This window comes from Branchiostoma floridae, chromosome 17 (assembly GCF_000003815.2).
Source record: "Branchiostoma floridae strain S238N-H82 chromosome 17, Bfl_VNyyK, whole genome shotgun sequence".
NCBI classification, from domain to species: domain Eukaryota; kingdom Metazoa; phylum Chordata; class Leptocardii; order Amphioxiformes; family Branchiostomatidae; genus Branchiostoma; species Branchiostoma floridae.
The window spans coordinates 16,348,788-16,365,956 of NC_049995.1; the positions used below are offsets into that span (position 1 = coordinate 16,348,788).

Sequence of the window (17,169 nt, forward strand, 5' to 3'; positions counted from 1 at the left end):
ACCTGTATGTTGTCTTACCTGGTCTGTAATCAAAGGAAATACACGTTACTCACCTGTACGGTGTCTTACCTAGTCTGTAGTCAAGGAAACACACCTTACTCACCTGTACGGTGTCTTACCTGGTCTGTAATCAAAGGAAATACACGTTACTCACCTGTACGGTGTCTTACCTGGTCTGTAATGAAAGGAAATACACGTTGCTCACCTGTAAGGTGTCTTACCTAGTCTGTAGTCAAGGAAACACACCTTACTCACCTGTACGGTGTCTTACCTGGTCTGCTATAAAAGGAAACACACCTTACTTACCTGTACGGTGTCTTACCTGGCCTGTTATAAAAGGAAACACACCTTACTTACCTGTATTGTTGTCATTTATTAAGAAGAGAAAAAAACAATTTGTTTGTAAATGTTAATAAAGGTACATTTTACAATTGAAATTTTCTACGTCATAACTAAATGTTATAAAACATTTCCTTTCTGTACTCAGAAGAGGAGCCCGCTTGTGCCATGTTCCAACATTTTATTAGGCTATTGATAGCATGTGGTCACATTTTACTGCACATAAATAATGCAATTAATATTGTTTATGTGTCAACTTCTTCCAATACTTTTAAAATATTTAGGAAGTGAAACGAAATACATTTTTGTATTTGAAATAAGTTTGTACACACTGTAACAGATAATTACTCATCTAATCAAATCCTCATTGTAACAATGTTTCTGTGATAAATAAAGATAAGAAAAGTCCAGTTTGGTGAAGAGTTATTATTATAATGTAAATAGTATTGTTAATAATAAATAGCTATGTTTTTCTAGTATTGGTTACCTGCCCCTATTCAGGTTTATAACACTAATGTGTCTGAGCCTTTTGTACATTAATTGGGCACTGAGGTGAATCAATATCCAAATTTGCACTAAGTTCCTCAAACCTGGGTAATAATAGCACAGAAAAAATGACCACATTGTCAATATCAGTCAGATGATAGCACTATGAAATGAAAATCTTGTTCAGAATTCACTCTAAAATGGTTGTATGAGAAGCTATGCTACAACAGTCCCTCCCGCGATACTTATAAAACAGTCCCGCAAGAAGGTCACATGACTAGTGCCCGCCATTTTGAATTGCTATAGTTAAAGTATGGTAGTATCGTCGCCGTACATTTTGACCAAAAACAGGGACTTAAAATGCTTGTAAAGCACGGATACTCCGTACACATCAATGGGACACCATCTTGAACATGTTTGTGGCGGTAGGTTTAGGTGTCGTTGCGCGACGGCCTATATTTTTGTGGATATAGTGGGCATTCGCTAAAAAGACATTTTGCTGGGCGTTCGCTAAAAAGACCATCGAGAATCGAAAACTTTGATTCATGTCACTTCGGGTCAATGGATTGACTTGAAACTCAGGATTAATACATGGGAGCACAACGTGGACATATTCCAAGCAAAAAAAATGAGATTCGTGCAGCGCGGACTTCTCTAGAGTGGGCGTTTGTGGGCATTCGCTAAAAAGACCATGCGTGATCCTAATACACAATGTTTATGTTTTGATTTCAGTCATTCTGTATTAAATCCGCTGGCCTTCCAACTGAAACTATCTTTTTTTGTAGTAAAGTAGATGTTAACGCACTTAAGAAAACTTACAGTCAACAACAAAACCTTAAGACATTCACACCACTTGTAATTGCAACGTTAATTGGCTTGGCATTAGCTATAGGGTATGCATACTTTTGTAATGTTAACTGTAACGGGGGCCGCCCTAAGACGGTCCCGGTCGTAAGACGGAACGGATTATTTGCTGATCTTATTATCCATAAGTACACCGTGTTTGTTGTCACTGACTATGCTGATTACAAAGGTAAATAAACCAAGTCCATGCACACAGCTTTAATTTGCATTCCAAGTATACTTTAACATATTTACTTCATGTTTAAAAAAAAAACAGAATTCTAACAGTAATGTTGACAGTGCTGAATCACTGCGGTCACCGGCCTCTGCGTATTGGCGGCTCGTGTCGCTAACTATACGAACTTTTTCAAGCAGTCACACAACTGAAATGATACACATAAATAAAGCTCCATAAAACACTATGAATATGGGTCTTCAAATGTCTGTTGAGTAGAAAAGCAACCAAAAGGAAGTGACATAAACATTGCCACCATTGTACTCCCAAGGGAGTGTGACCGTGAAGGTGACAGACTAGAGAACGCTCCAAAGATTTATTTGACTGTAACAAATGATTCGTACTGTCTATGAAAATAAGACTTGATAGAGAGATGTAGATGATATTTTCATATAATCAGACCGAGTTTTGTTGATGTTAGCGGTGTCTTTTTTTCGTAATGGTTTTTTTTAGTCGGGCATTCACAATCAGTGCATTCAGCCCATTGCCCGTAAAAACATGAGCTGGATTGTTCTAGGTACATCCTTCCTCATGTGAGACAAGAAGTACATACAGTCACGATTTTACTGTCAAAAGAAAGCTGAAATATCATATTATTAATTTTTTTCTGTGTACTTAAATTTACCTCTTACTTCTGAAGAGAGCAAAATGTAAATAAAAGCGTACCGAGTTAGGCACACTGTCCAGCGTAGAACAAAATTGAAAGGTTACATACACGAAATTGTCTCACAGTGTTTGCCGCTTGTAACATGCAGCGCGAAAGGTTCATGAACCACATGAATGCATTTCTTATTCAAGTATGTTGTTCAAATCTATGTGTAAAAAATTCAGTCATCAAAAATTTGACCACTCTCAGGCAACTAGCGATGGAGCGCCATGAGTTTGAGCGCAAGAAAAAGCGTACCGTGTTGGGGCACCTCCCGTTATGTAAACTTTCTTCCAAGCACTTTAAGAATTTTACTAAATGAACTCTCATGCAGCATGCGGATAGCAGCAATTAGTTCCTACTATAGTGCAAAAATTGTGCACGCTTTTATTATAGACAGAAAGTGTCTTGCCGAATTTCAAACCAATCAAATTATGTTTATTTTAACGTTAAATCTGTGAATGCTAAGTATCTTTAAAAAACATCCAAGCACTATTAGAATGTTCCCAGATAAATTCCCATGATTAGAAGTTGTTAAAGCAATTCCTACACAACCATTACGGAGAAGATGTCAGAAGTTACGTCAAACCAAGCTGATTAATGTTCACATTAATTACAGTTAACGATGAGATCGGCCTACATCTATGTCCTTGGACCCTATAAATTACACCATAATTAGTTTAGACTTTGGAACTTTTCATTGCTAATGTGGTCCCCGCCTAACAACAGGCTTTCACCCAATGCAGGTTGCTCAGTGGTAACATTGTAATGAGTTTCTCTCTGAATATTTATATTACTAGGTAATGGCAGTGTTTTAGTCAGCCTTATTTTTTTTCCGTCCCCTGGATTTTTAACTTGGAAATGCTGTTGGGCTGTCTCCAGAAAGCAGCATGTGCCATTTTTAAAGGTCTGTGGTATGACTCGGCCGGGGATCGAACTCACGACCTACTGAATGCAAGGAGAACACTGTATACAGCTTGGCAATTGTACCGGTTATAACTTTACTTAAAGAAAAACAGTTTATTGCAAATTCTAATTGACCGAGGGCTAATTGTAAGTGACAAAAAATGACAGACAAATAATGGTAAACAGTATAGTTCAAGCAACTACTCTTGACTTCGTTTAGTCTAACTCAAAGATGTAACTTAGTTGGTTTGACTTTTTTTCCTCAGAGACAGTGGAAGACAAAAGATTGCACCTTTTCTATAATGTGTAGGTTTTGTGACATTAAAAGGAGAGTAGTTTTCTTTTTGTCTGTAAACGTGGAGATACATGTATTAGGATAGAGTTTGGTGGCTTCTTTAAAGAGCTTGTTTCTCTTTTGATCATAGAAGGGGCAGTTTGACATAAGATGTGTTTCGTCTTCTACCATCATAACGCACAGTATTTACAACTTCTTTCCCACACAGGTAACACAATAATTTAGTATCTTAAGTCTGACTGTAAACATTACTTATTATAATAAGAAGCCCCTTAAAGTCTTACTTTCCCAAGTCCTCATCCTTTGACAAGTCGTCATCAGACTCATCATCATCATCCGAGGATCCGGCTGCAGGCGGTTGCCATGACGATAGTTTCTCCATCTCCTGCCTGCGGCTTTGCTCCGCCTGGGCGTCTTCATGAGCCGCCTCCTCATCGTTCATCAACCAGAACAGGCCTTTTCCCAGCCGGACGGACTGGATTAGAGACCTGGGGATTATATCACAAGGATTATAGCAGATTGGATTAAGGACTTAAAAGGGATTTCCACAAAGATAAGTTTGAATTCTAGACAAAGAGATCATCTTTGGGCATCTTCGCAACCTGCCTCCTCATCGTCCATCAGTCGGAACAGACCCTTCCCCAGCCGAACAGACTGGATTAAGGACCTAGGGATTATCAGATGGATTAGAATAGATTGGGTTAAGGACCTAAGGGATTACCACAAAGATCAGTTCAAATTCTAGACATAGAGATCATCTCAGAGATTAGTCCTCGTGAGCTGTCTCTTCATCATTCATCAGTCGGAACAGACCTTTCCCCAACCGGACGGACTGGATTAGAGACCTAGGGATTATCATATGCAGAGATTAGGTCAGATTCAGGACATAGATCCAGAGATCATCTCAGAGATCAGGTCAAATCCAGGAAACACAGTCCTCATGAGACCGTGAACAGACCCTTCCCCAACCGGACAGACTGGATCAGGGACCTAGGGATTATATCACAATGATTATAGCAGATTGGATTAAGGACTTAAGGGATTTCCACAAAGATTAGCTTGAATTCTAGACATAGAGATCATCTTTGGGCATCTTCACGAGCTGCCTCCTTATCGTCCATCAGTCGGAACAGACCCTTCCCCAGCCGAACGGACTGGATTAAGGACCTAGGGATTATCACATGGATTAGAATAGATTGGGTTAAGGACCTAAGGGATTACCACAAAGATCAGTTCAAATTCTAGACATAGAGATCATCTCAGAGATTAGTCCTCGTGAGCTGTCTCTTCATCATTCATCAGTCGGAACAGACCTTTCCTCAGTCGGACGGACTGGATTAGGGACCTAGGGATTAGAACAGGGATTAGAACAGACTGGATTAAGGACCTTAAGTGATCTTCATAGACAGCCAGGAAACTTATAACCTCTTTTTCCAGAGGCAGGGTCACTAACCACAGGACCACGCAAGCTACTGCATCAAAGATCTAAGGCTGTATCAAAGTCTACCACAAAGACTCTTAAGAATTGCCAGTATTGACAAGTTCTGGGACCAAAATGAGACAGGTAGATGCTAGGAGAAAATGAGAAAAACATGTCTTACCTCTGTTTCTTGAACTGACTGTTGAGTGTGTTCAGCTCCTTTTTCTGTTTCCTCAGCACAAACTGGGCAGCAGTCTAAAGTGAAGACAAAGAAACTTGAATGTGCTTGCCAATGGATATCAATAATACAAACCACTGCTCTAACATTATATAAAACATGTATTTTCTATTACATCACTTTGACAATGTTTAGTAGCTTAACAACATTGCTAAGCTACTAAACATCTATTTCAAATTGATGTTATACTTAGTAATATTCAGTCATACCTCTCACCCATACCACTTAATAAAACAACTTCTGTCCCCTATTCCTTGCTCTAGCATTCATAAAAGTTAAGCATGGGGGAATAAGCATAGATGATATTCCTCCTCCCAACTATAAACGTCAGTGAAAAGATATCGATAACAATAATTATCATAAACTCCAAAACCTCAGGTAGAACTCTTGGGATATCCTGTCCTGCCATGTTGATGTCCATGTCACACACTAAGCTTAAAGATCTCATTCTGATATACGATCCACAGTGTAGCCTCTTATGCCGGATATGTCTTATAGGATTTCCCAGGTGAAGAGCAGACCTGGTGCTTCAGTGTGTAACACCATGCAGAAGGGCTGGATTAAGATGGAACTGGGGGATATGATAGCATGTAGAACAAATAATATTACTTCAGTGCTTCAGTGTGTAAGACCATGAAGAAGGAGGGGATTACGATGGAACTGGGGGATATGATAGCATCGCTCTGTGAAACAAAATTTCTTGGCCCTTCCGAACAGCCCAACCTTGTTTTCCCCAATGTTATTCAAGAGATGAAATAAAATGCATCGCTATGTGGATCAAATTAGTATCACATCCCTTGAACACCCCTTCCCCAACCTCACCTTTATTTTATCCCCCCCATTGGCATTGGTAAGAAAACTACGGGAGCTAAGGAAGCTCCCAATGAACAGGACAAATTGGAGAGAGATGAACTTAAAGAAATTAAAGACTGATTACAGCTGCAGGGTGTCCAGACCACTGCAGCAGCAGAACACAGTGGACTAGCAACTTCTCTGCTGCTGCAGCAGCTGTTCCTCGGCATCCTTTACCAGCTGCTGATCAACAAACAAACAAACAAACAAACAAACACTCCGTACCCTTCTCTGCTGCTGTTGCAGTTGTTCCTCTGCATCCTTCACCAGCTGCTGTTCCCTCTCCTCCTCTTCCTCCCTCCTCTTGTCTGCCAATGCTCGGTCAACAGCCTCTTGCTGGAATTAGAAGTATAAATTTTAAGCCTTTCTGATAAAATGGACACTGTACAACATAGCGATACTTTCTAAATTTGAAGACTACGTTGTAAATTCTAACCTTAAAAATTCAGGAGACTCCCTTCTTAGCCTGGGTGAAAATTCTTATAATTTTACTTATTGGGGAGAAGCAGTAACTAAAGAATTAGCATCCAGGCTACTTCCTTTCAACCAATAGCAACAAAAAATTGGATTGGTTACCAAAGAAATTTGATTTAGTTTAAGACACATAGAAAGTGTCTTCATCCATACATTCTGTACTCAAAGTACTTTGCAATATGAAATTTGAAAAGCCCTTAATTCCTTTTTCTATCCTTAGATACTAGTATTAGTAAGGCTTATTCTATTCTATCTTTAATATGTATTTTTCTCAATATTTTATTTGCTCATCCCTAATTATAACCTATTAGAAAGAAGAAAAATAAAGAACATGTGACATTGGCCAGGTTGACTATGTTTATTTATCACCATTGTAGTCTTTCAAACAGGACCCTTGGCTAGTTATATCATCAGCATATAATCTTCCGTCTTGTACAAATATTTTATTTCAGCTTCATTGCTTGTGCAAATAGCAACCATCCAACAGACTGTTCTGTGATCATTGCTAAGTAAGGGACTGTGTCAAATGTTCAATGACATATTTCTGCAAGTCTTCACAAAAGAAGTTGTGACACAACACTGATGTGTAGATTTCAACACTAGGACTAGGAAAGCTGCTGTTTTATATCATAACCTAACAAGGTACATAAAGTAATGAATTTTCAATAAAAGTACATGTAGGTACAGTCAAACCAGGACTAGTACTTGTGTCCAACTCTGTAAAAGAACCTCTCTTGTCAATCCTAGGCCTTAGATTATTTCCACCATTATAGATATAGGTTTAAGTTTAAAAGTCCCTGTTTTAGGCAATTTCTATTTTCAAAGGAATCAAGAGCATTAAACTTTTAAAACAAACATCCAAATTTGAAACTGGTACAAATCTTCCACCACCATTTTCACAAGCTCCGAATTAAGTCATCTGAAACTGAAAACCAGCCACAAGTAACCAAGTGCCATGGAGGGGGTCCCTGTATTGTGCCCTCCTCTATTTAAACCCACCGCACGGACCGCAGAACGTTCTATACAATGAGAACTTTACCGAGACAGTTCGTTGCACAACAAAGGAGTAAAGTACTGTGCTAAGTAATGGTGGAACGCTCCATAGAGACGCCCTTTAGCTGTGAATAAACCGTGGCGGATTAAGTAGCTTGTATTTACTATAAAGCACAATTAATGAATTGGAGCAGATTGAATTGGATTTTGGATTAGAAGAATACGTCTATCTATAATGCTATAGATAGTGGGTAAGAAATAAGATATCAGATTTTCAGTGACGTACATACATTGTACATGTATAAAGGCCAGAATTCCAAAGAGACAGAGAAATTGTCCTTTTTCTTTATCCTAAAGCTATTTTTGTTTGACTGTAACTTCTTTTGATAAGTTTGTATGCATGACAGCCCAATTCCTTTTTCTAGTATTACACGTTTCTTTTCTGGAAAGGGCAACATTATTACTAGTTAGTATTAAAACAAATTGTTTGTTTGATTCTTTAAGAAAAGTTGATTTGAGATTTCACAAAAGGCATTGGTCCGTTACACAAAAGGCATGCAGATTTATATAATGATGTAATCAAATGTGATGATGTAATGAAATCAAACACAGGAGGCAGAATTAAAGTTTGGACATCGTAATTCAATTGCCTACTCCGGTAAATAATTATTACATGGTAAATAATTTTGCTTTACACAGCAAACGTCACTTACAATGTTCAACAAAAGGAAGTACAGTGAACTTTGCAGGTGAAGGTTTTCCCTTTTTACTTAACGTTACACATCTGACGGTTGTATACATCGCCTGTCTGCGTCCGGTATAATGAGTACCGTTACAAAACCCCGGTACTGTCACCAACACAGCGTGTACCTATCAGAGAGAAAACACTCTGACAAGGCTGAAAGGATTAGTGGACTGTTTACTACAAACAAACAGGCCAGTTTGTCAATATGTACACACGCTTTCACACTGTGTTCCTGTTCATTATGTGCACCTACTCTATCTAAGGCTAGTTAATGAATTAGGGAGCCTGCAATTATAATGGTTGGAAAGGGTAAACAAACATCCGTGACAAATTTTTAATCACCGGTTCTTCAGTCCCAACCAACTAAACAACAACTGAAACATTTACTGAAACGTTAAATGTTGGTGTAAACTCCTAGGTTCTGAAAAAGAAACTTTTTTTTTATGTTTGTGGAAATTTCCTTGAATCGATGAAGGTTATATATAGATTTGAGGTAGGATAGTAAAGGAATAATATCCATTCCAATAATTCCATCCAAACTTTCTCACATTCACTGACAAAAAGAAAGCAGTTCACCTTTTAACATCACTAAACCCACACCTTATAGAAAAGGTTGGATCTTTCATCTTCCACTGTCTTCGAAAAAGGAGTCGAACCCAATAACCTAGGATCTAGAATTAGCTTTTACTAGTTTTAGACTAGAGTAGACACTTGTGATATTGTATTTTAAACTGTTTGAATCTCTTATGTCACCTGCAATTAGCCCACGGGCAAGAATTTGCAATAAACTAAACCGAATAATACTCGTGTTTTTTTTGTTTGTATAAAGGGGTGACAACGAAAACGACAAACATAAAACCACCACAGAAATTCCAGGAATTGTAGCATCTCACCCCCAACTGATAGAAAGGGACACTAATGAACTGACAAATCTAATTACAACTAACCACACTGCAGGGAGTCTGTTACTATTCAGTATTTCAACACATTAGACTAACTGACTACACAAACACAATTATTACAGTCTATAAAGGAAAGCCAACCTCATTTTGAGTGCAGGGTTGCTAGGCAACGGTCGGAAACAGAGCAACGAGGTGGAATTAGTGACAGTAAATCTGTCATCGCTTCAAACTCGTTTGGTCCCTTTTTTAATTTGTAACAAAGGGATGAAAGGAAGACAAGACGTCTGACGGTCTATATATTTCAAAGTGATGCTGCAACTTGATGCAATTGTTAATTTATAGTACAAAATGAATGATGAATCGTTGTACAAGTTAGATTCTTTTCTAAACTTCTTACAATATTGTGTTTAGAACAAGTTGATCCTACTTCAAAGCCTAAAGGGTGAATGCAGTGCTAAACTGTGATAAATTCTCTGCCAATTACATTGTCTAAATTATAGTACACATTTTGTGTTGAGTTAAAGAAAGTTTGGACTTTTTTGTCAAACCTTTGAACATGGATGTCAGGTTTTAACCCGCTCGTCCACCAAAAAATATCTGACTTCATGACATGAAACTGATAAAAATGTATTTTTGCAAGCCTCGAATGACAAATTTAACAACAAAACGGCTTCCAAACAATGTGTAAGACAGAAAAACACATCTCAGTTGAAGACAGCCTTGATTTGAAATCCTTTTCAACAATTCAAGTACCACTCAGGACAAGATGTTGGCGTCCCACGGGAAAGTTTGTATAAAGTTTGTAAACCATTTGCGGTGTCACCTGATTAAATACAGCAGAGCTTTTACATCGGAAGTACCTTCCGTTGGGCGCTAAAGCGAGCACTTCAACCTCGCCCGGCTACACTTCCATTTGTCGCTCCGCGCTATTGGGCAAACATTTGTGCAGGAACTTTGCTCTGTTTGGAAAACATGCCTCTCGGTTTGACTCGTAGCCAGGAGATTTGTGTATGTGTGCGGGGGCTTAGAGTGTGTGTGGAAGGACTTACGAAGCATGGCATAAGATTTCAAATATTTTCACATCCTGTAGTACCTTTGTTGCTTACGATTCTTCTTAAAAAGTTCTACTACTACCTCTAGTAGTAGTCCTGTCAGGAAATCTATACAGACTAGGACAAAGTACTGTGCAATAAAAATATATTTTATAATGTGCAGAAAAACTGTTCAAAAGATCGAAAACATGGCTCAAATCAAATGCTCAATAAACAGTTCAGAGTTCATTATAATTAAAAACAGAGAATCATTCACTGATGAAAGACGGTGGAATCAGATGCTATACTATCTGAAACTTCTGACAATTCAAGAATTTATCCAGTCCCTTTATCTATATTGTTGTATTATGTATGGAAATGAACGTTTTGTGTTGTTCCAATGCAATGAAAAACATAACTATGGCGACAGTGCTTTGTAGGCCATGCAGGGCTGTTACACTAATCTCATGTTTTCTAGCCATTATTTACCTAGTATAGATTTCTACACTAACTTTGACTACTGTTCACCAGTGGGGATTTATCATGTAATCCCCCATCTTTACATGCTTGTTAAGTTTTGTCAACATGGTCACCATATCCCCCACCATAACAATCACAATTCTTCACACTTTTTCCACAGAGATTTGTCCAGAAAATTGGGGTTACAAAACAGATCCCACGGCCACCGTGTCAGCGTGTCCGGAATCCGTGCGACCGGTTGCGCAGGTTGTTTTGGATTTAGCGGTAATTTGATCAAGGTTTACGTGAGCGAGGTCATAGCCACCTGTATAGCGTACTTGTAAGGGGGTTACAAAGGCAGGGGAAGGCATGGTCCAAGTCACGTAGATTCAACAGACTGTGTTTCAAAACCCTTTTCTTGGTGAGCTAACACCAGTAGCAGACTGCATTCTGTATGGATACTGTAATGCTGAAGTGGTTATTGAAATAGAAACAGACTAAGTAAAAGGCATTAAAACGTGAAAATGGACACAGATTTTTTACACAGAAGAAAAAGTATTCTACACTTTTGACTGCAAACACCGTACTAGTAATGTGTATATTTTCAGCCACATATTTTTACTTGTCATAAAAATTAAATTGCTGAGAATATTCGTCTTGATTTTACAGGATGTTGTACACTACACTTTTGACTGCAAACACCTTCTTGCATTTTTTCAAGGTGTTTTTCAACCATATCTTTAACCTGCCATACTAACTAAGTTCCTAGGAATATCTAACGTCTTAGTAACTTTCACGTCAAAGTTTTAAAAGAACACTGTTTCTCTTGATTAAACCTTGCTTACAGTAGTCCGCCCAACACCCGGCCGCAGTTACACTAATATACACTTACAATGTAAGTTACAGCCCCAGACAGCAGAGTTTGTGTTACACAGACTGTTTCTCTGTAAAAGCCCAGAAAGTGTGGCTAATTCAGTTTCTCTCTCCCTTTTTTCCAAGCCAAATGAGTTGGAGGTAATTTACACCAGGTGGTCACAGAAGACAATTTACCTGCAGGTATAATTACAGGTGTGTGGATGTAGTGGCGTTCCAGGGGGTAGGAGTTAGGGATAATTGCGGAAAGCTGTCGGATGGATCGTTTCTTACATCTGACGGTTCAAGCTTTGCTAGTTTATATGGTACAGCAGTTAATAGTAATGATTATAGATACTGGATAGATACTTATAGATGATAATAGATACTGGATAGTTTTAAAGAACACTTGCAACTAGATGTGCATTTTAGGTTAGGTGCGACAGGTTGTTCAGTGCAATATAACCAGCTGCTGCCACGCCTTGTGCCTGTAAAGCTGGAGTGTTACGCCAAAGGGCGGTTATACCAGCTATATAGACACAGAATTTACAGATTATCTTGTGCACAGTGTGATCATTGTTTCAACATGTCTTCATCAATCACTTGCTGTACATATTCTCTACTGTCCAACCTGTCCATGGTGATCAATCCAGAAAATAATTGGAGTGGACAGGTGGTCACTTTATATTAGAGTCCTTTAGACAGGATTCAAAATGATTGGGTCCATCGGGAAAAAATAACTTACAGAGGGACCATAAAAAAATGACCAGATGTTGACCTATACTTATAATGCAAAGCTGGTCACCAGGGCAGACTGACTGTATTTCTACTTTTTTTAGTAAAGTTAGGCCACACCAATTTAATTTCTTGGTTCACGGATTTTTTCATAAAAAATATGGAGCGAGAGGGCGAAATAAAAACTAGAAAGGCAGCATTTTCGTGAAAATGCGTAATGTTTCCCGGTGGTTTTAACAATCAGTAGTTGACCGCTAAATTTTCATTGTAGCAACTTTTTGATTTCGCGAATCCACCCCCGTCACCCCCCTCCCTCTTAGCCGCTCCCTCTTACCGTGGCACTGATTACAGTAGTGTGGTACGTTCACAAGCAAGCTCTGTTTCTTTACAAAAAAATGCAGAACAAAAAAGTGAGAAATGCGGGTTTTGATGTTGTAGTCGCAAGACAAAAGTATTCTTATATTAAATGATGTTTCAAAAGGAAAAAAAAAGACAACTGAAAAAAGTCTATCTACTCAGATTCGAACCCGGGTCGATCCAGCAACAAAAGCGTACTGATCAGGCACTCTGCCGATTCGGCCACTTGGCGCACAACTACGGTCGGTAACTTTTAACAGGTATGAAACGTTACAAATGTATTGCAACAGGTCCGTTCATAATTTCCAAGATTGCAAGGTCCAATTTTCTGAAGATAAATGTTTTTGTGTGAAAAGTTAGTGATCTCGTTCGTTCCATAGTGGGTACTTCTTCCTAGACCGCCTGCTTGGTTTGCTTGAAGGCATGGCCGGGCTGACGCCCGAGGTTTTCGCTGCCATAATAATGAAAACGATGCCGAGTTCCATTTTGTGTCCTGCGCGTTGATAGGTTTACCCCTGACGTATCCGCAAGACAGCCAGAATGTCAGCCAATCAAAAAGATGGAAACTTGGACTGCATGATGCAAGTTCCATTTCTCCTTACTTTTGTCCGGTGGATATGCAAATACCTGTAAGGATGCTATATGTTTCTACCTTCGGGAAACATAATAAACATAAAAATTGTAAAATGGTTGGGGTAAAGGTAACGGCTAATGCAAAACATAAGGGAAAAAAAGTTTTCAGCTTGAAAAAAGTACAAAACACTATTACTGTACAGTAACAGCACCTGTTCATTGAAAATTAGAAAAGTAATGTCAGTTTTTATGTTTGCTACACCAGAAAGTTGGTGAATGGTTTCATTAATGGTGAAAATTTTCTGAGTGGTAATTTTTATTTTTATTTTTTTTCCCAAAAAATAGGGGCGAGCGAATCCGTGAACCAAGAGATTAAATTGGTGTGGCCTTAGGTTTAGTTGAAAACGTTTTTTTTCATTAAACAGATGTCTTTTTTTCTTGTACTTAATATGGAACATTCATGATAATACGCAAGATAGCATTATTTCTCAAGCAGCTGGATTAACACTTTGGAAAACATTTCCAAAACCCATCCAGTTATAACTTGTGTATCTTATTACCTCTTATTCAAAATTCATCAACATATAGACAACCACAATTTACCTCTTTCAGCTGACCCAAAGCTGATAGTATCAATTTCCTCTCATCCAAGTGGACGGGCCCTCCAAGCTCCTGGTATGGTTTATCGATACGCGAGCGGTACCCTTGTCTCGTAGTCTGTCTCAGCCTCCTACCATAGTTCTCTCGGAAGACCTCCTCACGCGTCGGAGTTGTCGGGTTGTAGACGGTTTCGGAGCGGGCCTGGAGTTTCAGTCCCTTCTGCGTGGGGATCGGGAGCGGCTTGACCTGGACGTATGCCCGCGGGTCGTGTCGCGCGGTGCTGGCGGGGGCCATCATCGATTCCCGCGGTCACATCGAACCCGACGGACTCAACCGCATCTGTGAAGGGAGAGAAAATAATGTTCGATCATTAGTGAAAATGTAACAGTGGGGTTGGAGGACTGATAAACTGACTATGCAAAAAGGCTGTCAGCCTTTTAGCGTAGTGGTTTAGAGTAGAGTAGAGTAGAGTAGATCATTCGGTTGAGTTTAGTGTCTTGGTTTGTGATCTGGCGGGACGGATTCGGTACGGGTTCAAATCCTGCGAGTCAGGATATTGTTTCTTTCTGTTTCTACTCCTAATTCTTATTTGTATGCTGTACTCCTTTCTCACATTGGTTCCCACAACGGGAATCGAACCCAGGCCTCGGCGGTGCAGAGTGCAAAATACACAAAAACGTAAGACAATTGACAAAAATGAATTAGAATAAAGAAATAGCTAGAAAAGGCCACATCAATTTAATTTGATCTATTATGTAATCAGTCCGTTGGGAAAGTGAGTTTCTTGAAGCAGTGAACGAAAAGGTCTCAAAAAAATCTCAGTGCCCCCCTCCCCAGACCCGTCCCAAGGACAGTTTCTTTTCGTAGTTTTTACTCAAGTTTTTGTCCCCAAACTAACTTCAACATTAAATCAACACCAACACTACATTTTTCTACCAAACTCCTTCAACGGAAACCCCAAACTCTACACTTATTTGAGAGTTCTTACCTAAAACTTTGGAGTTGAAAAGTTTGGGTATCCGCCATTTTGGGAAGACTCGATCGAAGAAGCCGCCAAAAAAGTCTTACAAACTTTATCTCCTAGTTTACTGAGCTAAATGCTTCGTTCCACACATACAGAAATGTTATCGCTATCACAACACGACAACAACTATTCCCCTAAATCGGCAAGTTTGGCGATGTTATTGATAGTGAGATAGCACGAGTGTCTTGAGACTTACCGAGGAAGTTTGGCCAAAGTCTCGGGGGAATAACGCGGCTGCCCCGTCAACACTCTTTCCGTGCCTGCGGTGATTTCAACTCCCGTTTCCGTACCCTTTAACGCCTGTTATGCTACAAGAATATACAATTTACTCCTTTAAACCACCGGTTGGTGGCCTGTAGGAGTTGAAGTGTTCTCGAAACTCGGCGCCACCATTTGTGATCAACACTGATTCACAGAGGGGCGAACTGGACACCATTACAACACCTGAGGCGCTCTTCCACCATACAAACTCCCTCCCCACAAGCTCAACTTCTGAAGACTGTGTTTTGTTCGCTTTTGTTCCATCTACGATGAATTAAAACTTATGACAAGTCTTCAAAACGTTCCAATATGACATAGAAATGGATGAAAAACAAGCAACGACACTAGCTTACGTTGTACACTACATTTTAACTTAGCATTAACTTTGTAAGGGTTGGTCTTCAGGTTTTGAGTGTCTTCAAAGAAAATATAATGTCCTTTTCCTTGGAATTTATTTATTCATATTAAGTATTTCATTTTTATCGTTTGATTTTTTTGTTGCTATTTCGAGTCAGATCTGAACGACAAAATGGTCGTCCGGAAAAAAAAAAAAAACTTTTTGCACTGCCTTCCCTCAGGGGGTGCCGCCAGAGCCAGGAAGAGCTGATTGAAACGTCGCTTAGCAACATCAAACAAAGGGTTCGCCGCCCGTGTCGGACCAGCGCTCTACTCAGGTGTGCAAAACAAGCCTCTGTCTTCAAGTGTTTGGTTTTCATTCCCCTTTGTTCTGGCCTGTAGTCTTTCTGATTAGGACGGATTGAGACTCGGTAAACAAGATAAGATAAAAATAAAGTTTATTGCAAATTCTTGCCCGTGGGCTAATTGCAGGTAACATATTGAAATGTTTTATTGCAAATTCATGCCCATTGGGCTAATTGCAAGTGAACAAAATCAAATACTTCAATAAATAATCTAAATTCTAACATGCAAAGATTAACTGCTTGTATGTAACGGTTATATACAGAATGTCGAGTACGATTCTAAAACCTACGTTACTATTGCGGGGTTTGACTTCTTTTTTGAAAACATAAGAGATTCAAACAGTGTAAAAACAATATCACGACTGTCTACTAGTACTCTAGTCTAAAGATAGTAAAAGCTAGCTCTCGATCATGGGTTATTGGGTTCGACTCCTTTTCAATCGAAGACAGTGTAAGACGAAAGATCCCACCTTTTTTTTCTATTATGTGTGGTTTTGTGATGTTAGAAGGAGAACTGTTTTCTTTTTGTCAGTGATCGTGAATGTGAGGAAGTTTGGGTGGAATTTGATGGCCTCTTCAAACAACTCTTTTCTTTCGTGATTGTAGAAAGAGCAGTTTGACATAAAATGTACAAAATAAAGTCAACAGCCAGAGGTGACCGAGTACTCGACTCATACGAATTCTAAGGACTTGACTTGATTTTACGGAAGCCATACGAAATTCAAGTCTAGCAATAATACTAGTAGCAATGTTGTATGTACATGTATAAAACTTGTGTGAATTCTGTGAAATTGTTTGTAGTAGATGGTATGAAGTCTGTAAATAAATACTAAAGTTTAAGTTCGTATATAAACTTCAATGGGCGCCCCTGGGATAAGCTTGTTCGCTCAGATTTTGGGTTACTCTCTTGAAGTAATTTTTCTTCGATTTCATGATGTCGCATTGACAAAAAAATACATGTATCTATTGATCTTTTACAATTATTGAACGCGATCACGAGATCTACAAAAAACACGCAAAGAATTATGGACATTGCCCAACCATCAAAAGTTTCAAAGTTCTTTATTTGTTCACAATATATCGACTTTTCATTCGCAAACGTACACACGAGGGCTAATTGCAAAGGAGCAAACTGATACGATAGTGAAAATTTCTAACGGCATATAACGCTCTAGCTAGTTCACCTTTATCCGCCGGGTCAC

At 39.0% G+C, this 17,169-nt stretch overlaps 1 protein-coding gene across 1 annotated transcript in view; it reads right to left on the reverse strand.

Annotated features, from left to right (window-relative positions):
- Window positions 1–15,470, reverse strand: part of LOC118404390 (coiled-coil domain-containing protein 60-like) — a 33,751-nt gene extending 18,281 nt beyond the window's left edge. The window contains exons 1-5 of the mRNA XM_035803460.1: window positions 15,202–15,470; window positions 13,985–14,320; window positions 6,486–6,596; window positions 5,352–5,425; window positions 4,035–4,238 (exon numbers count right to left, since the gene is read on the reverse strand). Coding sequence (XP_035659353.1) covers window positions 4,035–4,238; window positions 5,352–5,425; window positions 6,486–6,596; window positions 13,985–14,278 — 683 coding nt within the window. The 5' untranslated portion in view covers window positions 14,279–14,320; window positions 15,202–15,470. The remainder of the gene's footprint in view (window positions 1–4,034; window positions 4,239–5,351; window positions 5,426–6,485; window positions 6,597–13,984; window positions 14,321–15,201) is intronic.
- Window positions 15,471–17,169: the final 1,699 nt, after the last annotated feature.